At 38.9% G+C, this 21,775-nt stretch overlaps 2 protein-coding genes across 2 annotated transcripts; one reads left to right on the top strand and one right to left on the bottom strand.

The window, feature by feature from the left end:
* Window positions 1-15,399: 15,399 nt before the first annotated feature.
* LOC138869196 (secreted RxLR effector protein 161-like) lies at window positions 15,400-16,062 on the bottom strand. The gene is made up of 2 exons (XM_070146794.1): window positions 15,829-16,062; window positions 15,400-15,768 (listed from the first exon to the last, which is right to left on the bottom strand). Exons 1-2 carry the CDS (start codon window positions 16,060-16,062, stop codon window positions 15,400-15,402), a joined length of 603 nt encoding a protein of 200 aa, XP_070002895.1.
* A 4,518-nt stretch (window positions 16,063-20,580) lies between these two features.
* Window positions 20,581-20,931, top strand: LOC138869195 (uncharacterized mitochondrial protein AtMg00820-like). Its single transcript, XM_070146793.1, has one exon. The coding sequence runs from the start codon at window positions 20,581-20,583 to the stop codon at window positions 20,929-20,931; it is 351 nt and encodes a 116-aa protein (XP_070002894.1).
* The last annotated feature ends 844 nt before the right edge of the window (window positions 20,932-21,775 follow it).

The raw sequence follows: 21,775 nt of genomic DNA, 5'->3' as shown, positions 1-21,775 counted from the left end.
GCCTAACACCTTCTCCCGGGTTAACAGAATTCTTTATCCGGATTTCTGGTTCGCGGACTGTAATACAGAGTCATTCTTTTCCTCGATTCGGGATTAAATTGGTGACTTGGGACACCCTAAATCTCCCAAGTGGCGACTCTAAAATAAATAAACAAATCCCGTTTCGATTGTCCTTTAATTTAAAAAACTCCTTCACCCCTTGCGGGGGCGGAAAAAGGAGGTATGACAGCTCTGGCGACTCTGCTGGGGAATTTTACCCAGAACCACTGGTTCAGGGTAAGAAATTCGAGCTTAGATAAATTGTTATATTTGGTTCTATCTGATTTTGTTACATGGTTGGGCTCAATGTGCTAAATGATGCTTTTACCACTTTGATATTATCTGAACTGTATATAAACGGTGCCGAAACCCTTCTCTTTTTGCCTCCGGGGAGAAGCTCGCTGTCGAGACTCCCTATTCTGTTAGTGTCAATACCTGAAATAAGAAAGAGGCCGGACAAGTTACAAAGTCGGACGATCCCGCGGGTCCCCGGTACGTAGCCCCCTCCTCGACTCGAGTTGTCCGCTCGGGTACACAGTCTAGAACAAATACCCAGGTTATGAACAAATACTCAGCTTCATGCCGGATCCCTAGTAGGAATGTTTGTTTGCATCACGTGCATTTGACTTTGGAGGCTCAACACAGGGGTTGGGTCTGTCTAGGACAGGTGTACCAAAAAATGAAAATGACCATCCTGATGCATCTTACTTGCTGCTACTTGTGCATTTATTTGATTCGGACTTGTGTGTTGACCGGCTTTTGAATATCAGGAATATTGTGAAATTGAGGAAAAGAAAAAAAAAAGAAATAGCGGTTAGGGAGTTAATTGTTTATTTTTGAAAAAAAAAAACCAATGCCCAAATACTGTCGAAACTCTGCCATAATTTTGAGAAAATGGAAAAAATATTTTATTAGTTTGTTTTACTAAAAGCAAAGGAAAAATAGAAAAAAAAAAGTCGTTATTCTGTCTTGTTTTCAAAAAATAGAAAAGGAAAATAGTTTGTCTTGCCATGAAAAATGAATAAAGTCTTGTTTTATTTTGCCCAAAAAGAAAATGAAAAGAGTCGTGCTTTGAAAGTGGTTTTGTTATTGCTTATGAAATGCCAAAAATGAAAATGAAAAAGAGTCTTGTTTTTTTTTTAAAAAAAAACAATAATATAGTTTGTTTTATTCCCGAACTACGCGGGTTTGATTCTCACCGGATGTGAGATACGTAGGCAACCCTCATCGGGTCCAACCTCCCCTTTTGAAAAATAGCCAAAAACAAACAAATAAATAAAAAAACATATCAAAATTTTAATTTTGTCATAAATAAGTTGGGCGATGTCCAACCTCCCTTTTGCAAAAAATAGCAAAAAAAATATATGTCAAATTTTAATTTCATCACAAAGAAGTCGGGTGACGTTGTTTTGTCAGAACATAGTCGAATATCCCCGAAAGGGACGCCGAAAGGCTGACTTTGCATAAACAACCACCTTTGGGTCATTGTTTAGATTTGGTCCAGTTGACCCACACAGCCTTAAAAATCTTCGTCCCCGAGGCGTTGAAAGGTCGTGTTTGCAATATTGAGTTTTCTATTTTTAAAAACAAGAAAAGGTCATAAATATGTTGGTTGACGCTGTTTTGTCAAAACATAGCCGAATGTTCCAGAAAGGGACGCCGGAAGGCTGACTTTACATAAACAGCCACTTTTGGGGTCAATTGTTAGATTTTAACCGATTGACCCTCACAACCTTAAACATTTACGTCCCCGAGGCGTTGAAAGGTCGTGTGTGTAATATAGGGTCTTCTATTTTGAAAAACAATAAAAAGAGTCATAAATAATTCGGGTGATGTTGTTTTTGTCAAAAATAGCCGAATGTTCCCGAAAGGGACGTCGGAAGGCTGACTTTGTATAAACATCCACCTTGGGTCATTTTTTAGGATTTTGGCCGGTTAGCTAACGCAGCCTTAATATCTTTGTCCCAGAGACGCTGAAAGGCTGTGTTTGCAACACCAGGTCTTTTATTTTATTTTATTTTATTTTAAAAAAAACAAAAAGTCAGCGGCCAGGTGAATACTGTTTGGATTTTTAGTCAAAACAAGCTGAGCCAGCTTCGGCAGTGTCTAAAACCGTTCTTGCCGAAATAGCCTTAGAGTATCTTTCAGTTGTCGAAAGGCCATTTTCGTAAAAGAACGGACAAGTTTGTAAAGTGTCATAAAATAATCCTCCCCGACCTCAAAATTCATGTGAAATTTGGAAGGTGCCACATTTGCAAAAATAACCGTTTGGTTGCATTTGTCCAACAGAGAAAGGAAGCTGGCAGTTTGTTTTTGAGTTTGTAAATCTTTTGATTAGAATATGTGGGTTGTTTGATTTTCGAGTTTGTAGGTCATCTTTAAACCTTTGAAACCCAGTTTGTTTTATTATGAAAATTGATAATTCCAAAAAAAAATGAAAAAAAATCGAAAAAAAGAAAGAAAAATGAAAAAAAAGAGAAAAAAGGTAAAAAGATGTTGTTAATAATGAGGACCGACTGAGTTCATTCTAACCTGTTTTGTTTTGAATCCCAAGGAAAGTTAAGGTGGTTGGTTTGTGGTAAGCCGGAAACACAAGATCCAGGAAAACCTGATTGTAATCCAAGACAATGACACCCAGTAGATCACGCAGAATCCTTTACCTGCACATCATGATGCACACTTTGTGGGGATGAGGCCTATTAATTGGGAGCACTCGAATCCTATTGGGAACTTGTTGACTGAGGTTGATGATATTGAAGTTTGTAAGGGTCTTGGCAATATTGATGCGAAGCTCCCTGGCTAAGATGCCAGGTCTGATAAAGTGGGAGGACGCTCCGTTCCTTGGTTAGCAAGAGAGAAGCTTTTGGTGGCTTATTTTGTTGTCATTTCTGTTGTCCGGATTATTCTTAGGGTTGTAATCTGGATATTGCCTTGTGTCAAACTTTCTTATCTTTCCATTTTTGTCATAGCGGTTTGTTTAGTTTTGTCCAGGTTTGTTTTGGGATTTTATTCGGGTTTGTTTTTGTTTGTTTTGTTATTCAAACCATTTCACCGTTAGTCTAATGCAAAATCCGGTCTTTTATTATTTCCAGTCATCTTTTTGTTTAGTTCTTTCATCATTTTGTTTAGCGCCGATTCTAGTGACATGACATGCGCACACAGTTTGGGCCTAATCTTAAAAGTTAATCATAAAACCATTGAGAGGTGATCAGAACATTTAAAAGGAATAAGGATGGTTTGAGATTATTCGGAGCTCGAGTCATGCGGAACTGGGGCAAGTAAAACATAAAGAAAATCGTTAAAAGCAGGATTCGCCAAATTGACATGAGGGTTGAGAGTGAGAGTGTTGCCCAACGGTGCTTTAGAGATGACAAATGAAAAAGCAAATGTGTGAATATAATTGTCAAGTCCAGCACCATCAAAAGAGGATACAAATCTTTGTTTAATTGTGTTGTTTGCACTTGGCATGTTTTGAAGATTGGAATGACGAAGGCATTTTATTCTGCTATCTAAACACTTTATCCTTCGTTAACCCTTTTGAGCCTTATTGTTTTTCTTTCGTACCCCTCGTTCGGAATCAGTAGCAACGACTAGAAAATACAAGCATAGAAGGTAAAGAAAAAAAAAACGACAAAAGAGAAAGGAGAAATAAGAAAAAGAAAGAAAAGAAAACAACAAAACGACAAAAGAGAAAGGAGAAATGAGAAAAAGAAAGAAAAGAAAAGAAAATAATAGGTAAATGAAAAAAGAGGAATTGGGAACTACGTTTGACCTGATTCCTCAACAAGGATACGTAGGCGCCTCACGGCTCGGTCATAGTGTAACAAAAAATTAAAAAAAAAATCCCCAAGAAAGAAACTGGGGCAAGGGTTGCGCTTGTTGTAAACAAATATGGTTCCGAAGGTTGTAATTTTGAACCCCCAAATTGATTTGTTTTTTAGCCTTTAATACCCTTTCTTTCTAGCCTATCCAAAAGCCCACATTACGGTCCAAAGAAAGACCGTCTGATCAGTCTTCAAAAGATGTCAAGTCAGACAAATGAGAGTCTTAAAGGTGAACATAACACTCTGATCCATAGCAGAAAGAACTCTAATCCCCAACAGAAAAGAAATAAAAAGAGAGTCTTATGGGTAACACCACAATCCCCAGTTGGAAAGTAATACAAATGAGAGAGTCTTATCGGTGAAGATCTTCGCGGGCACCATAAGGAGATGAAAACTAAGAGAAAAACCAAAATGAGAGAGGCTTGATAGTGAAAACCCTTCGGGCACTACAAGTCGAATAAGATTGAGAATCAGATGGGGAATCGCCAAATGAAGATCTTGAAAGACGATTGACGGCAGAGGATAGGCCACATGTGCATGTCATGACCATTAGAGTCGGTATCTGCATTTGATAGGTTTTTATTTATAGTTTATCTTGTTAAAGAGTCATCTTTTTCCTTTGTCTTTTATTCGGTTCCTTTTTTGTTTATCTTTCTCCTTTAATAGAAAATTTCCTAGTAGAGTCTGTTTGGTCAGAACAAGTGAGAAATAACTTCAAAATCTGCCATCAGCTTTCCAATTATGCAAGACCAGATCCGATTAGAACATCCAAATGGTCTAAGTCAGGAAGGAACAAGCGCGAGGCCAGTGTCAAGAAAGATATCCCCAGCAAAAGGAGATTGACAAAAGGATGGACGAGTGTCAACAGGGATATCCCCGCCGAAATCAAAGGTTATAGACCTCAAGGACAAAAGCCCGCGGACAAATCAAGAAAGAACAACGCGAAGAGCAATGGGCATGATTTGGGAAATTCATATGAGACTAAAAGGTCGTGGAAATGCCAGTTTCCGAGCTATGCCACAAAAGAAGAGGGATATCCCCAGCAGAAAAAAGAATGTGGTTTATCAGCAAAACATTGCAAAATCTTCAAGGGGAATCAACTATCATGGAAAAGATACATGGTCAGATGGAAAACAATGTTGAGAGGTTGGTGAATAAGGAATCGACAATAAGGTCAGAAGTTATCACCCAAGTTTCAAGATAGCCGAACGACGCAAAGCAGGGGAAGTCGTTCTAAGACCAGCAGGAATATCATCCCTAGCAAATAATATCATCCCAAGCAAGTTTTGATAGTGTAATGGAATGCAGAGAAGGGAAGGAGAAAGGGAAAAGCCATCCCCAGAGGTGTATCGCAACCAACCACCACGTTTTAAACTAACAAATTTTGTTTGATTTGAAACAGGTAAACGAAATGGCATTGATGACGGAAATGCATGCCACAAGAGAGATTATCAAACTGGGGCAGAAAAGTTTCCTTTCATTTAGAAAATTTTCTGAAAGTCAGGTACCCATTTGGGGAAGAATAAAGATAGTACCAGTCTCAAGGGAAGTGGTCTTTGAACCAGTGTTACCCCCAGCATAACAAGTTTTAATGAAGGAAGTTGTTCCCCAATGGACAGAACAAAAGGCTGAAACTTGTGCTCAGAAAAAGCAAAAGGCCAGTGTCATTCCCAGCAGCCTTCAGAAGAGTGAAGCACTAGTTTTGAACGAATCAAAATCCCCCTGCAGTGTTATCCTCGACAACGTTATCCCTAGCTGATAACATTTTATCCCCAGCAATGTTGAGAGAGAAAAGTTTTGAAGGAAGTAGTTTTGGAAAAAGGGGAAGAAAGGAGATTCCCCCAGTAGTATTATCCCCCGACAGGTAAGTAAATAATTCCCCAGCAGTGTTATCCCCAACTGTTTCGAGGAAAGACAACACAAGTTTTTAAGGAAAGCAGTTCTGTAAGAAGGTAATTCAGGAAGAAGGAAATGGTTCACGCATAGGAGATGCACTTCCTAAATTAAAATTTCATTCATAGGAGACGTACTTCCTAGTTCAAAATCATTAAAGTTTCACCCATAGGAGACGCACTTCCTAAACTAGGAGACACACTTCCTAAGTTTATTTTTACCCATAGGAGATGCACTTCCTAAGTTTATTTTCATGCATAGGAGACGCATTTCCTAAATTAAGATTTCATTCATAGGTGACGCACTTCCTAGTTTAAAATCATTAAAGTTTTACCCCAAGGAGATGCACTTCCTAAGTTTAATTTCATGCATAGGAGACGCACTTCCTAAATCAAGATTTCGTGCATAGGAGACGCACTTCCTAAATTAAGATTTCATTAATAGGAGACGCACTTCCTAGTTTAAAATCATTAAAGTTTTACCCCTAGGAGACGCACTTCCTAAGTTTATTTTTACCCCTAGGAGACGCACTTCCTAAGTTTAATTTCATGCATAGGAGACGCACTTCCTAAATTAAGATTTCATGCATAGGAGACGCACTTCCTAAATTAAGATTTCATTAATAGGAGACGCATAGGAGACGCACTTCCTAAGTTTATTTTTACCCCTAGGAGACACACTTCCTAAGTTTAATTTCATACATAGGAGACGCACTTCCTAAATCAAGATTTCATGCATAGGAGACGCACTTCCTAAATTAAGATTTCATTAATAGGAGACACACTTCCTAGTTTAAAATCATTAAAGTTTTACCCCTAGGAGACGCACTTCCTAAGTTTATTTTTACCCATAGGAGATGCACTTCCTAAATTAAGATTTCATTCATAGGAGACGCACTTCCTAGTTTAAAATCATTAAAGTTTTACCCATAGGAGACGCACTTCCTAAGTTTATTTTTACCACTAGGAGACGCACTTCCTAAGTTTATTTTTACCATAGAAGATGCACTTCCTAAGTTTATTTTCATGCATAGGAGACGCATTTCCTAAATTAAGATTTCATTCATAGGAGACGCACTTCCTAGTTTAAAATCATTAAAGTTTTACCCATAGGACACGCACTTCCTAAGTTTATTTTTACCCCTAGGAGACGCACTTCCTAAGTTTATTTTCATGCATAGGAAACTCATTTACTAAATTAAGATTTCATTCATAGGAAACGCACTTCTTAGTTCAAAATCATTAAAGTTTACCCCTAGGAGACGCACTTCCTAAGTTTATTTTTACCCCTAGGAGATGCACTTCCTAAGTTTATTTTCATGCATAGGAGACGCATTTCCTAAATTAAGATTTCATTCATAGGAGACGCACTTCCTAGTTTAAAATCATTAAAGTTTTACCCCTAGGAGACGCACTTCCTAAGTTTATTTTTACCCCTAGGAGACGCACTTCCTAAGTTTAATTTCATGCATAGGAGACGCACTTCCTAAATTAAGATTTCATGCATAGGAGACGCACTTCCTAAATTAAGTTTTCATTAATAGGAGACGCACTTCCTAGTTTAAAATCATTAAAGTTTTACCCATAGGAGACGCACTTCCTAAGTTTATTTTACCCCTAGGAGAACGCACTTCCTAAAATGAGATTTCCTCCTAGGAGACGAATTTCCTAGTCTGGTTCATTTAAGTTCATTTATAGGAGACGCACTTCCTAGTTTGAATCATTGAAGTTTTACCCCTAGGAGACGCACTTTGTAGTTTGGGTCGTTCAGGATATATTTTTGCTTTAGGAGACGCACTTCCTAAATTGAGATTTTCTCCTAGGAGACGCACTTCCTAGTCTGGTTCATTTAAGTTCATTCGTAGGAGACACACTTCCTAGTTTAAATCATTGAAATTTCACCCATAGGAGACGCACTTCCTAGTCTGGGTCTTTCGGGTTATATTCTTGCTTTAGGAGACGCACTTCCTAAAAATGAGAGTTTACCACTAGGAGACACATTTCCTGATTTTGGTTCATACAAGTTTTACTCGTAGGAGACGCACTTCCTAGTTTGGTTCATTCAGGTTTTATTTTTAGCAAACGCATTTGCTCGTCACAGTTTCGGGTTTTACTCATAGGAGACGCACATCCTGGCCGAGTCGTTAGTTTACTCTCACCATTGCATATAGTATAAGTGGTTTACAATATTGCTAACAATTCACAAATCTTCCTAGTGCAAACTGGAGCAGAAAATTTCCTTTGTTTTGTCTATTTTGTAGCGGTCATGAGCCCCCCCTGAAGAACAGAATGGCGATTCAAATTTCAAGTTTTGAAGTTGGGAGCCCGCCCATATAACAGAGGAATACATTTCAAGTCAGTAAAGCAGAGGAATACAGCCGAAATCCCCAGCAGGAAACAACAAGAATCCCCAGCAGAGGAAGGAAGTCCAAGACTCGATGGAAGAATAATGCGAAGCTCCCGAGAAGGACATAAGCCGTTCGAGATCGACAGTCAAGGGAGAACACAAGACAAATCAGAAGTAAAGAAATGCCAGGGGAGTCGCCAAGACATCAAATCAACAAGAGACACAAGAGCTTGATTGAAGATCTAGATAAGATTTTGTAATTCATAGACTATAGTTTAGTCTAGCTTCTTGTTTTCTTTCAGCATGGTGTAATAAGATGGTCGGCAAACAGTAATAACAGCATGCAACAACAGTAACATTGCAGTCCCATGGTAGTCCCAGCTACCAAAACTTCCCGAACTACATTAACCTGATTCCCTTTTAGCCAGGGATATGTAGGAAACCTTTGAAGCAAAGGTTCGGTTAAATCTTTTTCAAAAAAATGCTTCACACGGAGTACTCGGATGGGCAAAAATCGCTCACTTTATCTTTGCACGAAAAACCTTCGTGTCTTCGGACAAAGAGGGGCAGCTATAAGCACGTGATTTTTGCCCTATGAAAGAATTACTCCCAAAAAAATTCAAAATAAAACGATTTTCCTTTGTGTGCAATTTTGAGAATTTTCGCGGCATTTTAGGATAATTATTTGTATTTGTCCATGCATGTTTATTTGTTAAATTAATAAAAAATACAAAAATATGTCACATTTGCATTTAGGATTTAATTCTACAATTAGGAGTAATTAAGTTTGTTTTACCAGAATGAAAATTACAAAACATATGCATCGTTTGCATTTTTAGCATTTAATGTCAAATTGTGCAATTTTGTTTTAATGGATGTTTAATTATGTATGATAAATGTTGATAGGAATTAGTTAGTATTTTTGATAAGTTAATTTAGTTTATAACTTAATTTAGAATTTTAGTTTTATTAATTAGAAAGTAAAAGAAAATAGAGCAAAAAATATAAAGAAAATCGGAATTGGGCCTCTTCTTCAATTTCAAACCACAGGCCCAAAGAGACCCAACCTTCCCCATGACCCGGTCCATTTCAACCCGGGTCGACCCGGTACGCCCCATAACTCCAAATGACCTAACCCCTCCTACTCTTCATTTCATTTCCTAAACCTAAACCAAACCCATCCGCCCCCTCTCTCTTTCTCTCCATCTTCTCCAAGCTTCCTCACGCCCCATCCATGGCTGCCCTTGCATCGTCTTCTTCGACAAAAGCACACACACACACATAGCTCCAAACCAAAAGCCAAGCAGGCTGCTTTCTTCTTCGTCGTCGAGCTCGAGCTCGAGCTCCCATGGCTGCCTCCCTTGACGAACAGCACCTAGCACCTCGCCTTCTGCTTCGTCTTCAAACGACCACCATGAACGACCCCTCTACTTCATCTTCTTCATCATCCTCACGACCTCCAACATGAACACCCTCCACCATCTTCCTCCTCCAGACGAGCTCCAGCCATGTCCGCCTATCGCAGCAGCAACGACGTGAAGCAGCTCGTCGTCGCTCCGCCCCAAGCTCCACCGCTGTTGCTTCTTCTGCGTCACCATCCAAACACTGCTGCTGCTTCATCTTCTTCGTCTTCGTCGAGCTCGAGCTCGAGCTCCCATGGCTACCCCCGTTCACCACTGCCCAAACCACCACCATTCTTCTGCTTCGTCTAGCTTCGTCCAGCATCTGCTTCTGCTGCGTTGCTGCTGCCTCGTCGAAGCATCTGATCCAAAACCAAGGCTCCTCGCAACTGCTTCATTTTTCAAACGACACCAAACGACCATCTTCTTCGATGGTCCGTTCGTGGTCGTCTTCAGCGTCGAGTTATTTTGGTGCGATAATTGTTTCCGGACAGATTTATGTTCGTTCGAGTTCATCGTCGTTCCGATCCGGTTAGTTGGTTTAAGTTTCGTTTTTGTCCGTAATTTGTTTGATATTTTTGGATCTGAAATAAGATATGTTTGATATTAATTTTGTGTTTATCGTTTTGTTATTTTCTTCAGTTTGTTTCATTTTTTCTTGTTTATTTTTATGTAGAAATTGTTAGTTTAATTATAATGTTGTTAGTTTAAAGTTGAAGTTCAATTAATCATTTCTTCAGGTTGTTCTTACTAATTTAAAAGGATTTAGTTTTTAATATAGAAATATGTTAGTTTGATGACTGGAATCCTTCGTCTTGACTGTAATATTGTTAGATTTAGTTTGAATTTGTTGATTGAATTTGTTTAGGAATTGGTTATATTTGCTGTATTTTGGTTGAATTGATTAGGTGAATTGGTTATAGCTGATGGGGGTAGATTGGTAAATTGCAGTACTTTCAGGGGTAAAATGGTAATTTCAGTAAGGTCAGAGGGGTATTTTTAGAATTGTAAATTTGAACAATTATTTAATCTGAGTGCTTTGTCCACTAGGCATTAACAATATTAAAATAGTACATGGTGGGGGACAAGACATAAGTTAGTGGGGAGGTTGATATAATTGTTTAATAGAGTGGGGGACAAGACATAAGTTAGTGGGGAATAATGTAGTTGTTTAATATAGTGGGGGACAAAACATGTAGGCATGGGGGACAAGGGAATTAAATAAGAAAAACATTAAGTAGTGGGGGCAAGACATGCAATTAGGGGAATATTTCGGGTTAGTGGTTCAAGACAAGTGTCTTGCTATAAATAGGGGACATTTTTTTGGAGGACGATTTTGAGAAGACATTTTTAAGAGGAATTTTTTAGAGAGAGGATTTTGGAAGAGGAAGACATTCTGAAAATCTCAAGAGAGTGTTGGAGAGTTTAAAAAGAGAAAACAAAAACAAAGTGAGAGAGGAGTTTAGTTTCGGGTTTAATACACGCTTGTTTAGTCTGTTTGTGGTAACGTTGGTTGTTGCTGTTTAGTCTTTTCATAAACTTTAGGGGTTGTTCTATCGATCTTGTTTGGTTTTCTTCAAAGTTTTTTGGGCCTTGAATCTGGTTCGAATTGCTGTTGTTGGGTTGCTGTTGCGTTGCTGTGTTATTACTGTTGCTGACTCCTCATTCTTTTCTTCTTGTACTGCGATTTCCAGGTACACATTTGTACACTCTCGGCTTGAGGCGAAATGAAGTATTAACCAGGCTTTGTTCCTGTTGAATTCCTCCTGTTTAGATTTGTGCTTGACTAGAATTTTCCTTCCTTTGTATAAAAATGTAGTTGATCAATTAATGAGTAATGGGGTTGCATATGTATAACTCCTTCATCTAATAATGTTAGTTTAAATTAATCAAAGAATAGTTAATTTGTTTGGATATTATTGTGTGTCAATCTCATGTTCTAGTGTTATTAAATAATAGAATATAGAACGAAAGCAATCTTTCTTTGTACAAACTCGATTGCAATTTTCCATTGGCATTAGCCGTAAACTAATAACTAATAAGTTACGTCTTTTTTTTAGCATGTAATTAATTGGGAGATTTTCTTTTATTTTAGAGACGAACTTACTAGAAAAAATATAGTCACCGTAGGTTTATCCTTTTAAATAAAAAGGAGACGAGTCTCGCCAAATAACACGCACATATTGCGGGGCCCTCACAAAAAATGTATGTGTTAATTACTTAGAACTCGGGATCGGCCGCTTAGCGAACTCTACGGCCTTACCCAAAATAATAATACGCTAATCGCTTTAGGCGCGCATTTTAATAATCTTACCTTCATAAACTCGGGTATGCATTTCATGCTACCCAAATCCAAATCCCCAAAACATTGAATAAAAATGTATTCCGAATTGCGGGTGCATTTCATGTGACACAATCCAAAGACATGTTTTTTTAAACGATGTTCACATTCTTTTCAAAAATATAATAATAAAAGCGGTAAAGAGTTAAAACTTGCACATGGGCTCATAATTGTATAAAATCAGATAAACAAGCCGAATATGACAGTTGAGCGACTGTATTAGAACCACGGAACTCGGGAATGCCTAACACCTTCTCCTGGGTTAACAGAATTCCTTATCCGGATTTCTGGTTCGCGGACTGTAATACAGAGTCATTCTTTTCCTTGATTCGGGATTAAATTGGTGACTTGGGACACCCTAAATCTCCCAAGTGGCGACTCTGAAATAAATAAACAAATCCCGTTTCGATTGTCCTTTAATTGGAAAAACTCCTTCACCCCTTGCGGGGGCGGAAAAAGGAGGTGTGACAATTATTATTCAATTAAATCTTCCCTTTTTTGGCATCATAAAAAGAATATAACAAGTAAGTAGCATGAAGAAGTCTAGCATAGTTAACACATGTCACTTGTGTGCACACAACATTATAGAAAACATAAACAAAAGAGTAGGAACATAAACAACAAAAGGAAATCACTTTTATTAACCATATTTGGACTTTTACAGGCGGGATCAGAATAATTGTTATCATTCATAGTTTAAGACGAACAAAAAACAATTGCCAGAAACAAAGAAAAACGTTACCAAAAACAACTTAAGAAGATGCACACTGGAAACTGGACACTGAGGGGACATTCTTTAGGGGACACTGGAGGAAGGGGGCTTGGAAAGGAAGCAAGGGTTTGGAGAACAAGATCAATGCGAGCATTCGCGGACATTTGCTCATTGAGCAGTCTTTCTTTCAGGTCCTCCACCGTTTTCCTGAGTTTAGCATTATCCTTTGTTAGCCGTGGAACTTCTTAGCTATGAGAATTACAAGAACCAGGAGCCTCTTGTAACTGACTGAGCTGACTCTCAAGAATTGCTTTCCTAGCCTTCAACTTCCTGATCTCCTATGTGGCACTGTTATGAGCATTTATCAGTTGACAGATAGTGGAAGTGCTTCTAACTCCTCTGACTTTGTCAATGCACTCACACTCCCCAAGAGTAGTTTTTGAAAAAGATTGCTTTTTAGTTCCTACTTTGGCATGTCCCAGAGGTACTTTGAAGAACTCAAAGACCTTTATAAGAAGAAAACCATAAGGTAGTCCATGATTCCCATCCTTAAGGTTTTCTATCTTCTGCATATGCTCAATCATTATGGTAGGCAAATTGTTGGAGGTAAAATTATCCAAGACTTCTATAAGGAACAGGTCAGCTTTGGATGCAACAGATCTTCTCTCAGCACGGGGAAGCAATACTTTGTTAACCATCTCAAAAAGCAATTGATATACTGGAAGAAGTGCCTTCTTATGCACCTGTTCCCCATGTTGTATTACTTTGTCCTTACAATTATATTTCTGAAGTTTGATGTGCAAGCACCTTGAGCAGACAACAATCCTTCGGTTGGAACACCCAGAATTGACCCCAATAAGGCAGAGTCCAGTACTATGTCCACCCCATTTATCAACACACAGATATGATCACCCTCTATTGTGAAGAGGCTGGTATAGAAGCTCCGTACCTCCTCTTTATACACATTGGGAACCTCATTTGTAAATAGATTGGTCCATTGTTGAGAATCATATATGTCCACTAATTGTCTCATCCCAGCAAGTTTTAGAATGTCAGAGGCAAATGTGTGGCCCCACAGTACTTTCTGATCTCTCAACTTCCTTTTCTCAGAACTCAGAGACTCACTAACTTTTTCTTTCTTGATGGAACCAGGTTCCTCATCATCATCCATTTTTCATTTTACTGACTTGCAAACAGACTTTCCCTTCTCTGCTAACCTTTTCTGCATATGTTCACAAGATTTTTCCACTTTTTCATCATCAGACTTGTCACCACTTTCTTTCACTGTTTTGTCACCAAAATTTTTCACTTCACTGGAAGCAGCATTAGCACTCTTGGAAGGACCTTCAACATTTGTAGAAGTGTGCCTTATAGATTGAGAGTGAGAGTGTTTCTGCTTCGAGAACTTGTGGGTTAAGGAACTAGGTTCCTCTTCAGCTTCCTCATCCACATTTACCACAAGGACGACCTCATGCACAACTTTTGCATCCTTTACGAGCCTTCTCTTTCTCTTGCTCCTTTTACTTTTCTTGAAAGCAGACTCCAGAGGCTCTTTTTGCTGCAATCGAGTAATGGGTCGCTTAGGGGTTGACTTTGGAGATGCAACTGGCTTACTTCTAGCCCTAATAAAGCTAGAATATGCCAAATCATCTACGTCTTCTTCATTGTCAGAATTCATCTCATGCACCACCATATTTAGAGGCTCAACATAGAAGTGGGGAGAAGGAGCATGATCAATACTGGCATGGGGAGATGAACCCTGACCTGGATCCTCCGCGGAGGGATCAGGTTCATTACTTGGGACCCCAGTAGTGTCATTATGAGTCGATTGTTCAAAGAGAACAAGTGCTCCCCAGTCTTCTGTGGATGGAGGCTCTTCCCCCTGAAGCTTAGGCACTACTACACCTTCCTCTACAACGACCCATTCTGAAGCAATGGAAATTATATTTTATATCTCCTCTCTTTCTTGTGGTTTCCTAGAAATTTTAGTAGAAGGAGGAGTGATACATGTTGAATCGTGGCATGTCATGGTTGTCTTAGTCTTCTCATGACTAATCACGAGATTTTTACTTGAGTTCCCAACCATGGAGAGAGTTGATGTTTCCTGAACAAAGTTCCCTTGTTCACCTTGTTCAGTCTGGTTGACCGGAGAGACTTGAAGAAGACATATATTTTCAACCTTGCTCAGATAAGGAACAGAATCAGAGTGAATAGGAGAGGGAGTGGAGTGTAGAGGAGACTCAGCTTTATGGTTTGGACTAGTGATTGTGTTAAGGGAGGAGTCTACTGCTAGAATGCTAACTGGTGTGGACGCAATGATAGTATGGTCGGTTACACTGGAGATTGCTTGACATTCAGTCATGGTGAAATTTAACTTAGAGGGTTGTGAATTGAGAAGAGAGAAGGCACGAAGAAGGTTTTGAATTCTGAAGAGGAGGGTTGTGATGTTGATTTATTTATGATGAGGGACCAGTCCTGAAACTGTGGCAACCTTTTGCTTGGGGAGTTGTATCATTCAAAATAAGGTGTGACGTTTTGGATGAAAAGACACAAATTGAAGATACTGTCACACTAATGAAGATGTGGCATTGTTTTTGTCCATTTTAAATTATTTATGAAAGAACAAAGAAGCTACTAACCTGTATCAAGAAAACTAGGTTCCCTGATAGGTCTGGCAAATGAGGTTAACCCTTTTTCAGCATGCACTGCAGCATCTACTTCTGTAGTCATTATGTGTGTCTACCTATAATAGTATAGAGGTGATTTATACTTAGCCAAAAAACACTTTTTAGCTAAGTTTACCTGAACCATTCTTTCATAGCCAATCATTGAGGGACCTAGTTCTCAATTGGGTTTTATCAACCTCAATGCCAGATGATTTTGCTCAAAGTGTTCTCTACTCAGGGCTATGGTAAATAGATCTGCAATTTGATCCTCAGTCCTGTATAATTTCATGCATATAAGCCCTTTCTCAACACTGTCTCTGAGGAATTGATGGCGTACATCAATGTTCTTAGTCCTCTTAAGTTGAACTAGAGTTTTTTCCATGTTGAATGCATTAGTATTATCACATAAGAGCGACACACAGTCTGAGAATACTCTGAAATCTTCCAATTGTTGCCTGATCCACAGAAGTTGAGCACAGCAAGAGGCAGTTACTACATATTCAGCTTCTACAGTTGAAAGTGTCATAGAGTTCTGCTTCCTTGTACCCTATGATATTAAGTAGGAACCCAGGAAGTGTGCCATTCTAGATGTGTTTTTCTTGTCCACCAGATATCCTGAATAATCAACGTTAGCATACCCAATAAGATCAAAGTTGTCTCCTGAAGGATAATAGAGGACCAGGTCCTGTGTTCCTTTGAGATATCTCAGCATTCTCTTTGCAGCCTTCAAATGAGATTCCTTTGGATTGGATTGTAATCTTGCACATAACCCAACTCTGAGCATGATGTTTGGCCTAATTGCAGTGAGATAGAGGAATGATTTAGTGATGTCTCTATGCATGGTTTGATTTAGAGGAGAACTAGGTTCATCTATGTCTAGTTGTGTAGTTGTGGCAATGGGAGTGCGATGACTTGTGATGCTTCCATGTCAAACCCTTTTTGACAACTCAATTTTTAGCTTCTATTATTGTAGTAGTGGGACCAGGTTCCTTGCTGGAATCAATGAGCGCTCTCCACCTTGATTAGTATTTTTGTTCTCTCTTGAGACGAATATATCAGGGGGATTCCTCCATCTCTTTTAGCATCAGATTTTCAAAGTCAATCCTTTGTATTGTTGAGAGCATAACAACTGTACCGAAATATCCTCAATTGAGTCAGTGACTTTGGTCAAGATGTTTGCAATTGGCATCCCTCTATCAATTAATATTGACCGTACCAAATATTCAAGAGTCTTATTCTTCTTTTCCACAACTCTATTTGATGTGGTGTTCTTGGAGCTGTGAGGTTGAACAATTCTTCTTTGTTTCCTATTAGGCTCTCTCACTACTCCACATATATCCATATGAGGAAGATCAAGTGGCCTTGAGGTGTTTACTGCCCCCTTTTTGGGCTTAAATGGAGATCTGACATACTTTCCTTTTGTGCAGGCATTGCACACATTGTGTTCCTTGATACTAAACTTTGTCAGATCACAAACCAGGTCCTTCAAGGCTAGTTTATTCAGTAATGAAGTACTTGTGTATCCCAGCCTTTGTCCCATAGTTCAGCATTGTTTTCAACAACTCTCATCCAACTTATATCACCGCTCTGCAGAGGATCAAGCACAGCACCATAAGTATTCTTGTATCTTTTGGCAACAACATCACCTCACCAGTCACAGGATTTGAGATTGTGCATATCTCGGACAAGAATTCCACTTTGTTTCTCTTGACACATATCTTCCAACTCCTAAAGTGTACCCCTTTTAGCTATTTTCAAAAGGGTACACTCTCTCCTTGCAGGGATTTTTAGTAAAGGAATTTGATCTATTTTCAGTCACGTGCTTTGAGCAGCTGCTGTCCATATGTCACTATTGGCTGCTTACCTTTACTGCTCCCTACACAAGGAAAAAAGGGTTAGATTTAGGAACCCAAACGAGTTTAGGTCCCTTGTTAAGAGAGTAAGGATGAATGAGTGTTCTCTTAGTCCATGCAGGCAAACGTTTCCTATTTGACGGACTAGGTCCCCTAGCAGTAGTTACTCTCTCAGCAAAGACTTTATTATTCTGATGAGACTGAACCCTGGCCGTGTAGTTTTCCTTGAGGTGACCATTGTTACCACAGTGGGTACAAAGCCAGTTGTTGGTTATAGTAACGTACTTGCTATGAGGGTTGTAGGGAATTTTTTCCCTATAAAACCCAATCCCCTTCATATTTCCCCCGCTATCGATGTACATGGCAGTGATAGCATCAAAGGACTAGGTATACTTAAGTAATTTTTCAAGGTCACTCTTTACCTTCCCTAGTTCTTCCTGAAGCTCTTTGTTTTTCTCAAGCTCAACACACAGACTAGTCTTCACCAAATTCAACTCATTTTCAAGCTTAATGTGTGTCTCACTTGTGACTTCCTTTCCTTTTACAGGGTTTCCAGGCCTATTTACCATTTTAAATTCCTCAATTGTTTCTTTCAAGTCTACTACCACCACTAGAAGGTCATCTCTTTCTTGCTCAATGATAGCAACTCTATCAGTCAAGGTTTCTTTTTCTTTACTTGCACACTCAATGGTTTCTTTTAAGTCCACCACAACAACCATTAGATCATCTCTTTCATGTTCTATACTAGTAATTTTCTCTTCAAAGGCATTCTTTTCTTTTTTCAAGTTTTCTATTGTTTCTTTCAAAGCGATTATAAAGACTACTCAGTTATCTTTGGTATGTTCAGCTTCCCCTGTTCCATAGTTAATGCATCCTCATCATTGATGAGATTATGGTATGCATTAGCACATTTTCTAATGACATAAGCTTTTTAGGAGAGTAAGATTTCACATATCTCTGAACATCCAAAAGGTTTACCTCAACATCGTCATCATCTTCATTGTTATCAGATTGAGCCATTAGAGCAAAGATTGAATCATACTCAGTTGTTTCATTTTCCACTACCATTACTGAACTACCACCATGGTCGTTTTCTTTTTTAGATTCGCTGGTGGAGTCTCCCCATGCATCAAGAGCTTGCTTTACAACATTGTCAGCATCATTCTTTCTCTTGAAGCGTTTATCAGGAACATCGTTCCTCTTGGTTGCTTTATCAAGGTTGTTATTGTACTGATCTTGCTTTAGGAGGGGGAAATCCTTGATGAAGTGTCTTGGCTTGCCACATTTATGGTAGAGGTCATAATTTCTTGGCTTGCTAGAACTTACCCTTTCTGGAATGCCTCCATTTCTGCGAACCATCTTCTGAAATCTTCTTGTCAAGCAGGCCATGCCCCCGTTTTCACCATTTAGGTCATTGTTGTCTGTCTTGAGGACCAAGTTCTTTTCCCTCTTCTTTAGGTCAAGTAGGCTCTCTTCTTTCATTGTCCTTCTTGTTCTTCATTTCATAATTTTTCCAGTTTCCAACTAGTTCATCCATGGACAGTATCTGCAAGTCCTTAGCCTCTGTAATGGCGTTAACTTTGCTTTCCCAAGAACTGGGCAGTATACTAAAGATTTTTCTGACAAGCTTGTTTCTCGTAATACTTTCACCAAGAGAGTGAAGCTCATTTATGATGGAGGTGAATCAAGTGTGCATATCTTGGATGGGTTCATCATTTTCATTCTGAAGAGCTATATTCAGTTGTGAGCATATAAATCTTAGATTGCTTCACCTGAGTTGTTCCCTCGTCAGCTGTCTAAGGAGCCTCCTAGATCCCTTTTGCTGATTGACATGCTAATATCATGTTGTATTCATCAGGACTAATTCCACAAACAAGAATTTTCTTTGCACGAAAATTCTTTTCTATGGCCTTTCTATCAGAGCCATTGAATTCCTTCCTGGTCTTGGGAATGACTACACCTGATTCGCCAAGGTTCTTGGTGGGGACAAAAGGGTCCATCACATATAATATTCCATAGCTCAGAATCTTAAGCCATGATGAAGTCGTGCATCCTTGTTTTCCACCATCTATAATATTTCACGTTGAACCTTGGAGGTCTGTGAGTAGACTGGCCTTCTTCGAAGTTTGGAGGAGAATCCATGAGGATCCTTTCTAGGTGTTAACCTAATATAAAGAACTTGCTCTGATACCAATTGATAGAATATAAGGGTCCACCAAACTCTATAGAGAACCAGGTTCTCCATCAAATTTAACAGTACACACACACGACAATAAATAAATGACAAGAGGAATTTTACTTGAAAAATTCTCAACGCAACGGGATTAAAAACCATGACCTACCCTTGTAGGATTTCAACTCCACTACCGAGAAACTTTTAGATTACAACATATGCAACCTAGGAATTAAACTCTTAATCCCTCACTAACTTGTAATACATTATTAAAAGCCACTTCTTTAAAACTTTATTACAATGACTTTGCAACTTAACTAACTCTAGCCAAGACTTAAACACACAGGTTTAAGGTTTACAAGGGTTTCCTACAGAATGCTTCAAAACAAGCTAGATAGAAATTACAATTTAAAAACTATTATTACAAAGTTACAACTCAACTAAGGATATACAATAACTTGATGTGGGAACTGGTCCGTAGTTGTTTTGTTCTTTGTTCTTGAAGCACTTGAAACTTTCTTGCTAGATAGTCACGTGAATGAGCTTTTAAAAGGTTCAAGTGAAATTGTTTTACCTTCTTTGATTGTATATATACATGTATGACATCACTTTCAATGATGTAAGTAAGGTAGGTAAAAAGCATTTCCTGGAAAGTTGACTGCAGCACTGTTCCTGCATGATAGCGTGTGCAGGTAGCAACTTTCTAGTTGGAGAGTTGAATTCACACAGTCTCCTCGGGAACTGGTAGGGACCTATTCCCTCAGTTGTTCCTTCCACTCTTAAGGGTTGAATCATAATGCAAGTTGGATCCCAACCTGGAACCTTATTATCTTAGGTCTTGTAGATATGTAACAGTTTCCTTATCTGGTTATAGATAGTAAGTTTGTTAGATCATCAAAACATAAAGCAAAGTACGTATGACCAAAGTACTTGTAACCTATCATATACCAAAATAAAAATTTTTGGATGATACTTCAGAAGGCCCTGTAACTCTTGTTCTTCCTTCAGTACGTTGCCCCCTGAAAGATCTTTTCCTTAAACCAATGTGGCACCTGATGATCCTACTCCATGCTACCACACATGACTCTGCATTAGAAGAGAATGTAGATATTCATAGAGAGTCTTCCTCAGAGGATCATGCAACAGTCAATATAGACTCCCATGCAACTGATGTCAGGAAGTCAACTAGAGTTTCCAAACCTCCTTTTTGGCTTCAAGATTCCATTATCTAGGAAAGAATATAGGTGTTAATTGCTGCATGTATCCCATTTTTGCTGTTATAGTCTAAGATATCCGGTCACCCAAGTACCAAACTTATCTGTCCAAGATCTCTATGGAGGAAGAGCATGCTAGCTATTCTGCAACAGCTAAGGACACCAAGTGGGTAGGTACCATGATTGCTGAAATAAAAGCATTAGAGGATAATAAGACCTGGGAGATTGTTCCATTACCCAAGGGGAAGAAATCAATAGGTTGCAAGTGGGTGTACAAAATTAATTACAAGGCATCAACACAAGCTGAGAGATACAAAGAAAGACTTGTGGCTAAAGAATTTAATCAGAGAGAAGGTCTAGATTATCAAGAGACATTCTCTCATGTGGTTAAAATGGTTACTGTCAGAAGTGTAGTTGCCCTTGCAGCTTCTAGGCAATGGATTACAATGCCTTTTTATAACAGGATTTGACTGAGGAAGTCTATATGCAGATACCACAAGGCTTCGGCAGTTCTGGTGACAAATCATTAGTCTGTAGGCTACATAAATCACTCTATGGACTTCAGCAAGCCTCACGACAGTGGAACCTCAAGTTAACTTCTGCCCTCATTGGTTCTGGTTTTACTCAAAGCCATTTGGATTATTCATTGTTCACTAAGAAAGTTGCTGCCAAGATAGTTATGGTACTGGTGTATGTTGATGACATCCTCATTATAGGTGATGACTCTCAGTTGAATCAAGCTACCAAACTTATCGGACAAAACAGTTTCAGGATCATAGACTTAGGTGAGCTTAGATTTTTCTTGGGCATCGAATTTGCTAGAAGTGAAGAGGGGATGTTGATGCATTAGAGGAAGTACTCCCTAGATTTGATTGTAGATTTGGGTCTCTTAGGGTCTAAACCTGTTGCATCTCCTATGGAGGTGAATCAAAAGCTTACCACTACTGCATTTGACACTCATGTGGGTGTCACTGATAATCCACCCTAATCTAATCCTGGTCACTATCAAAGATTGCTTGGACATTTGCTTCATCCCACAGATTCTCGTCCAGATATCTCTTTGGTTGACTAATGCCTCAGTTAGTTTATGCAAATTCCTAAAGAGTCTCACATGGAGGTTGCAATTCGTGTGGTGGGGTACATTAAATTTTGTCCTGGTTTAGGGGTCCTAATGAAGGCTCAATGCCCATAGTCTTTGGTTGCTTTTTGCAATGCTGATTGGGATACATGTCCAAACTCCAGAAAGTTAGTTACTGGCTTTCTTGTTAAATTAGGTGACTCCTCGATTTCTTGGAAGTCTAAGAAGCAATCCAC

This window comes from Nicotiana sylvestris, chromosome 5, assembly GCF_000393655.2.
Source record: "Nicotiana sylvestris chromosome 5, ASM39365v2, whole genome shotgun sequence".
In the NCBI taxonomy this organism is placed as follows: domain Eukaryota; kingdom Viridiplantae; phylum Streptophyta; class Magnoliopsida; order Solanales; family Solanaceae; genus Nicotiana; species Nicotiana sylvestris.
The sequence above is the reverse complement of the archived record's forward strand: the minus strand, read 5'-3'. Positions and strand labels throughout refer to the sequence as shown.

Excerpts from the sequence above, each read along its gene's own strand:
- LOC138869196 (XM_070146794.1), bottom strand. The coding sequence starts at position 16,062 with ATGCATAGAGACATCACTAAATCATTCCTCTATCTCACTGCAATTAGG. Across the intron at positions 15,769-15,828 it reads TTGATTATTCAGGATATCTG|GGTACAAGGAAGCAGAACTC; the intron begins GTGGACAAGAAA and ends TTAATATCATAG.
- LOC138869195 (XM_070146793.1), top strand. The coding sequence starts at position 20,581 with ATGGAGGAAGAGCATGCTAGCTATTCTGCAACAGCTAAGGACACCAAG.